Here is a 7,500-nt window from a genome sequence, read left to right as displayed (position 1 = left end):
ACAACAAAAACTGAACATTATAGTTTCTAAAAAGGAAGGCTTTTGTCGCATTGGGGCTTGAGGCACTGAGGCATTTTTCTCCACAGAAAGTGGTTTTGTTTTGCTAACTATCTAGCGAGCAGGTGGAACATTTGTCATTCCCTTGATAAATGCGTGTTACCACGCACAATTTTTATGGACGTCAAGAAGAGGTTGGAGTCGCGCCGAACTCAGAAATGCACGTTATAAGAAGTCTGCGCACAGACCACGGACGGGTGATGGAGCTGGCGGAAGGCGATCGCCCATCGCTCGCATTCGTTCAGTGTTATTTTGGCGTGTCCCTGGCCTTAGATTCCAGAGTTTGCAATAAAGGATAATACAACAGTCGATTGAACATTATGTTGTTTATTTAAAAGAACATTCAAACTCTCTTTAACCATTAAGATTGCAGTTTATCTCTCTTTGTGCACAGTTTGAGGAGCTCATCTACCTGTGGATGGAGAGGCAGAAGTCAGGCGGTAACTACAGCCGTCACCGCGCCCAGACAGAGAAGCACGCCGTGCTCTGCGTCAGCTCACTCAAGATCGACCTTCTCATGGACTTCCTCAATGAGTTCTATGCTCACCCACGCACACAGGTCTGACATGGCGTGTGTGTGTGTGTGTGAATGTGTCTTTACCCTTGTGGTTTTGGTTGTGATTTTCCCTTTGATCCGTTGTTGTTAATGCTTGTTAATGGTCAGCTTTAATGTAAGGTCATCACCAGGTTAGGGTGAAGATTATTGAAGATAATTGTAGTTAGTACAGTAATGTGTTTTGTGTGTGTGTGTGTGGGTGTGTGTGTGTGTGTAGGATTATTACGTGGTGATCCTGTGTCCATGCGAGGCAGACAGCCAGGTGAGACGAGTTCTGCAAATTCCACTTTGGTCTCAGAGGGTCATTTACCTACAAGGCTCCGCTCTCAAAAACCAGGACCTTCTCCGGGCCAAGTGAGTGACAGCTCACACTAGCCAATAGCTGACAGCCCACACCAGGGTCATATCGGCCAATCCCCAGGTCATATCGGCCAATCACAGATCACCGATGAAAGAACACCAGCCATACAGCATCACATAATACACAAAAGCGCTCTGTCTCTCTCTCTCTCTCTCTCTCTCTCTCTCTCTCTCTCTCTCTCTCTCTCTCTCTGCATCCCTCTCCTCTCGTTCCTATACTCCCGTCTCTCTTTCATCTGTTGCCATGGTGTTTTGCTTTCAGAACCACCAAAGGCTAATAACAGGGAGGAATTTTTAGCATCCGAAGGCTCTCTATATAATGGCATGCTTTGCGTGTGTCTGTCTGCGTTTTGCGCACACATGCCCTTTCCGCGGAACGCGCGGTCGGCGGGCGCTGAGTCACCGGGCCGATCTGTGTCGGTGCGTTTCTCTCTCTGACACGTTATTCTCCGCCCGTTGTCGGGCGGCAACTGATACCCCTTTTATGTGGTTACCTTCCTTGATTGGTGTCCCTTTCATTACGCCTCTCTCCGATTGGTCCGTCGGCACTTGGCCTCCGTCGCAGGATGGACGACGCGGAGGCCTGCTTTATCCTAAGTAGCAGAAACGAGGCCGACCGCATGGCCGCGGTAAGAACCATGACCGGTCTCTCCCCGCCTCTCACAATCACAGTGATTAGTACTCCCAGCACACAAGCACCACCTTGACGGACCCCTTGCCTGTTCCCTTGGTATACTTAAAACCAGTGTACAGCCACATACTGGTAAGCTTGAACAGATGATTGCTGCGTTTCAGATCACCTTGACTCACAGTTCATAAACTGATGGCCTCACTGTTTATTTATGATTGATTGGCTGTTGTTTATACTTCGTGTTTCCGTTAACCCAAATAAGTTACTACTGTTATTTGATTGTGTATGTCTGATTAAAAGTCTGAATTGTGATGGCAGGACCATCAGACGATACTTAGAGCCTGGGCAGTCAAGGACTTTGCCCCAAACTGCCCCCTCTACGTACAGATCCTCAAACCTGAAAACAAGTTTCACGTCAAATTTGCAGGTGATTATTTCATTTGTCTGTCTGTTTCTCTATCTATCTCTCTCTCTCTCTCTCTCTCTCTCTCTCTCTCTCTCTCTCTCTCATTTAGCCACTACGAGCTACATCACCTGCTCCTACACTGTCGGCCATTTCGGCTCTAAGCACTGTCTCTGTTTCCCGCTACAGACCACGTTGTGTGTGAGGAGGAGTTCAAGTACGCCCTGTTGGCTCTGAACTGCCTGTGCCCGGCCACGTCCACGCTGGTCACCCTGCTGGTGCACACTTCCCGGGGCCAGTTAGTAGCGGACTCCTTCCATGGCTCGTCGTCATCTCTCCCAATCTCTCTCTCTCTCTCTCTCTCTCTCGCTCTCTCTCTCTCTCTCTCTCTCTCTCTCTCTCTCTCTCTCTGTTACTCCATCATTAGTTCTATCTTTCCTTCTATTTCCCTCTCTCACTTTTTTCCACGCTGGAGGTAAACAAACGCATTGATGTCAGCCACAACATCATGTCCTAACACCACACTGTGGTATCGAGTGAGTTTTGCACATCGTTTTCAGCCTTTGCGCACATTCTCTCACACACTCGCTCCATGTCACTCCCTTCCCAATGCCTTGGTAATCACATTTCAGCAATTACGTTATCACATGCCAATAACTGTGTAATAGGACCTTTATATGTGTATAATCATGTGTTAATAACCTGTGTAGGGAGGGCCAGCAGTCCCCAGAACAGTGGCAGAGGATGTATGGCCGTTGCTCTGGCAACGAGGTGTATCACATCCGGCTGAGTGACAGCATGTTCTTCAGAGAGTATGAGAAAAAAAGCTTTACATATGCTGCCTTCCATGCACACAAGAAGTAAGTGCATGGGCACACACACAAACACACACACACACACACACACACACCCAGATGCCTCGACACCACGCCTTGCGTTACCTGGGTAACCTGGACACGCCACATCCCCACTCCATTCATGTAGAGCAACGGTGTTCACTACTGTCCAAATACGTCATGCCTCCTCATTACTCATTACTCAACTATGGTAGTATGTTCACTCATAGTAGAGATACAAATATAATTCCCGGTATCGCAAAAATGTCAATATTTGTCCTTACACTTTATTTGTCAATTTGCCGGACAAAATAAATGAATCACCAGTTCAAATCTTTATCCGTGCATCGAAACTAAGAAAACACCAAGCTCCGAAGAAGTACGCATCTAACACTGAAAACACGTTCAGTTGGTGATAGAATTCAGTGCTATAGTCATTCTAATCTTTGACAGACTAATGGCATGTCCATCAAGTTTGATCAGTGCAAAATGTTTACACTTTTCCTTTTGGAATTATGTTTTTGACATGTAATCTGTCACTTTTCTGATTAATGACCGATTTCTACACTATGGTGGCCCGGAAGACCCGTCACGCTGCAAATGAAAAAAAACCGCACTGTAACCACACAAAACATTCATCAAAAAGACAAGACGTGTGTGTCATTTCAGAAACGTGATGCAAGTTCATGAATGCTATACAAACTGAGGATCTTTATTCAAAAGCAACGATGATGCGCGCTACATTTCGGAAACACACTGCAAATTCTGAAAACGCCGCAATTCCAATGACACAGCGCAACCGAAGCACCTGTTCCTGGGGGACATGGAAAGGAGAAGCTCCATGCGTTTCTTTGAATATTCACCGCGTTTTGGAGATGTCGCGTACGCGTGCTCATTTCGATGAATATGCTTTTTCATTTGCAGCATGATGGGTCACACACACACACACACACACACACACACACTACCCATCCTGAATGACACACATAAGAAAGAAGTAAACACGCTCACCCCAACACACATTCATACCTTTGTTTCTTTTGCAAAAATCTGTGTGTGTAAGAAGTTCGCCCTCTTCTCAGTTCTGAACCTCTATAAACGTGCGACTGCGTGAATCTGCGTGCGCGGTTTAAGTTAGAACTCGCTTGCGGTACCGCGCGGAACACGCGAGACTCCCCTTTTCTCACTCTCTCTGTAAACGTGAGCTCTGGAGACCAGTTACAGGCACAGCGGAGCGATACGCTTTTACGACGGCGCGAGATCAGAGCCGGCCGCTAAATGGATGGAGTGTCAATGTGAGTGGAGGCTGGCTCGGTGGGACGCCAGGCGTTGCGTAATAACCAGACTCTTGTGGGTCTGGCATTACATACCAAATGGTGTTTGTGAGGTGTTTTCAGATGGAGATGAACGCAGGGGTTCAAACTGCCCTGCTGAAACTGTTTGTGTTTCTAGAGACCGGGAGCGAGTTGGGTAATTTAGGAGAGCGAGAGGAGAGGAGAATGACAGTTGACCTCTCGCGTATTTGCGCTGCTCAGATGTTGTAGTGTGCCGATTATTTTATGTTTTTATTATTTATTTAAATTTCTCTTCCGCTTAATAATGCCAGGTTATGAGGTAGATCCCTCTTCACACACACAGACGGTGTTTCTAGCGTCAGTTCAAATGTTCTGAGAGTGATGGCACTTGGTGACATCGTGGGGTAAATGGGACCAGATGGATCAGAACCAGGCACATCACATCCCGGTTCGGCACCAGGCTTGCAAGATGTCGTTTCCCAGTGCACCACTTACTGGCGAGTTCGGCTTCTTCTGGCTGATGGAAGGATCCAAATTTTCCTGTGAGGAACGTGACTTGCGATCCAGGCCGGCAGGCCGGTCAGCGGCAGTGTTGTGGTGTGTGTGGAAGGTTTTTCCTGACACGCAGCAACAGGGCCGAAACCCGCCAAAGACCATCGGAGTGGCGGGACGCACTGCTGACCAGGTCTGCCGCACTCGCACGGGACGGATCCAGCGTGACGACGTACCATGTCACTAGGTATATGACAACAAGTCTGGTTGCTGGGCGCCTGTCTGCTGGGTCGCCCAGCAACCAGCTCAGTCTCCGGATCACGGCCCTATCGGGTGAGAAGGCCGCATGGTTCCGTGCTCTGTGTTCCTACACAAGGCAATGCAGTACCTTGGAGAGGGCAAACCCAGGCGAGCTCTGAAGGTCTAAAGAAGCACTACGCACTACTGGAGAAGAGTTCCTAACAATCTGGCAAACTAATGTACATCTCAAAATCATGATTTTTTTTTCCCGTGGGTCAAGGTTGCCAAATAAAGTTTTTCAGCAGCCTTTTTGTTTGTATGTGTGTATGTGTTTGTGTATGTGTGTGTGTGTGTGTGTGTGTGTATGTGTGTGTGTGTGTGTGTGTGTGTAGGTATGGTGTGTGTTTGATAGGGATAAAGCGAGAGGACAATAAGAGCATTCTGTTGAACCCTGGGCCGCGGCACATCATGGCCTCTGCTGACACCTGTTACTATATCAACATCACTAAGGAGGAAAACTCTGCCTTCACCATCAGACAGGAAGCGCATCAAGGCAAAGGCCACTGTGACATCCTCAACAGCCCATCTGGACTACCCGTCCACAGTATCATCACCAGCATGGGTGAGACAGAGAGACAGACAGGGATAGAGAGAGACATGTAATGACCTTTCGAAGTCCTTTGTGTTCGGAGCTCCCTTTGAGTTTCCGAGTTCTTCCTCATTCTGTCCCCATTTGGAGACATTTTCTATTTTTTCTATTTTTTGTTTGTTTGTTTGACATCTTCTCATTAGGTACCGTTGCTATGGACTTCCAGAACACCAGCCCTACTGGAGACATGAGCAAACTGGCCCTGCCCACAGAGAACGGAGCAGGGAGCCGCCGGCCCAGCATCGCTCCGGTTCTGGAGATCGCCGATTCGGCCTCCCTACTGCCATGTGACCTCCTAAGCGACCAATCAGAAGACGAGGCCGCACACTCGGACGAGGAAGTGCCCGCTGCCTCCGAGTACGCTGTACCGATCTACAACCTTCCATAACTAAAAACAACAAGGATTTCTGTTAAACTATGTTTACGCATAGGATGGGACTGGTCAGCAATGTATGTGTCTGTACTGCGCTTCTGTTGTCCACAGGTGTGTAAAGGGTTACCCTCCCAATTCACCCTACATCGGAAGCTCACCAACACTCTGCCACCTTCTGCTCCAGAAAGCGGAATTCTGCTGTCTGCGGCTGGACGAGGTCAGCGCTTTATGTCCGACCCGCACGCTAGCGATCCAACGTGCTAGCAGCTGACATTCATCCTGAGTGCCAGCAGTCATGGAGATGCTACCATGCTAATAGTGTTCATAACAGCTGTACATTTATGCTAACAAGGCATATGCTACTTTTACCTGTTAAGCTTTCAGTGTGATAATAAGTTCAATTAGGAACTATTTAGACAGTTGGTAAAAGTATCTTAATTTAAAGATGAGCTGAAAATAACCCACCTAACTCTAAACTTAATCATACCTTGCGCATGTCCTGTACATCCTGTACATCCTGTCCAACCATATCCTGAAAAACATGTATTACAAGACACAGTACATTGTTGAAAAAGCCCATTTTGGTAATATATTGTGGTAGTATGTAGAATTGCCATGAGCCGTACAGTACATTGCTACCCTGTTTGGCCAGAGGCAGCAAAGTTACATGAACTTTGTTACTGCAGTATACCAGGTGTACATTTATTGTATGATTAAGTGATGATATTAAATACATTCTATATGCAATGAAGTGGTTGTAGACATGTTTATATAGATAAAAGCATATAGTATGAAAAACTGGTTTTAAGCCAATACTGTTACATTGGATTGGTACTGCATTTTTATATACTGTTACATTGGAATGGTACTGCATGTCATGTACTGTTACATTGGACTGGTACTGCATGTCATGTACTGTTACATTAGACTGGTACTGCATGTCATGTACTGTTACATTGGATTGGTACTGCATGTCATGTACTGTTACATTAGACTGGTACTGCATGTCATGTACTGTTACATTGGATTGGTACTGCATGTCATGTACTGTTACATTGGACTGGTACTGCATGTCATATACTGTTACAATGGACTGGTACTGCATGTCATGTACTGTTACATTGGACTGGTACTGCATGTCATGTACTGTTGTACTGCATGTCATATACTGTTACATTGGACTGGTACTGCATGTCATGTTCTGTTACATTGGACTGGTACTGCATGTCATGTACTGTTACATTAGACTGGTACTGCATGTCATGTTCCATCACATTGGACTGGTACTACATGTCATATACTGTTACATGTCATGTTCCGTTACATTGAACTTGTAATGCATGTCATCTACTGTTACATTGGACTGGTACTGCATGTCATGTTCCATTACATTGGACTGGTACTGCATGCCACGTACTGTTACATGCCATGTTCTGTTACATTGGACTCGTACTGCATGTCATGTACTGTTACATTGGACTGGTACTGCATGTCATGTTCCGTTACATTGGCCTAGTACTGCATGTCATGTACTGTTAGCTTGGACTGGTACTGCACGTCATATACTGTTACATTGGACTGGTACTGCATGTCGTGTTCCATTACATT

The 7,500-nt window shown here is 46.5% G+C and overlaps 1 protein-coding gene across 5 annotated transcripts in view; it reads left to right on the top strand.

The window, feature by feature from the left end:
- kcnt1 (potassium channel, subfamily T, member 1) overlaps positions 1 to 7,500 on the top strand; it is a 31,310-nt gene that overhangs the window by 15,587 nt on the left and 8,223 nt on the right. For all 5 annotated transcript variants that reach the window (XM_035521607.1, XM_035521608.1, XM_035521606.1 and 2 more), the window contains 9 exons: positions 452 to 616; positions 831 to 967; positions 1,539 to 1,602; positions 1,923 to 2,031; positions 2,197 to 2,305; positions 2,718 to 2,867; positions 5,263 to 5,492; positions 5,663 to 5,876; positions 6,004 to 6,109. In XM_035521607.1, the coding sequence (XP_035377500.1) occupies positions 452 to 616; positions 831 to 967; positions 1,539 to 1,602; positions 1,923 to 2,031; positions 2,197 to 2,305; positions 2,718 to 2,867; positions 5,263 to 5,492; positions 5,663 to 5,876; positions 6,004 to 6,109 (1,284 nt within the window). The remainder of the gene's footprint in view (positions 1 to 451; positions 617 to 830; positions 968 to 1,538; positions 1,603 to 1,922; positions 2,032 to 2,196; positions 2,306 to 2,717; positions 2,868 to 5,262; positions 5,493 to 5,662; positions 5,877 to 6,003; positions 6,110 to 7,500) is intronic.

This window comes from Electrophorus electricus, chromosome 22 (assembly GCF_013358815.1).
Source record: "Electrophorus electricus isolate fEleEle1 chromosome 22, fEleEle1.pri, whole genome shotgun sequence".
In the NCBI taxonomy this organism is placed as follows: Eukaryota; Metazoa; Chordata; class Actinopteri; order Gymnotiformes; family Gymnotidae; genus Electrophorus; species Electrophorus electricus.
Note: the sequence above shows the minus strand (reverse complement) of the source record. Positions and strands in the feature narration are given on the sequence as shown.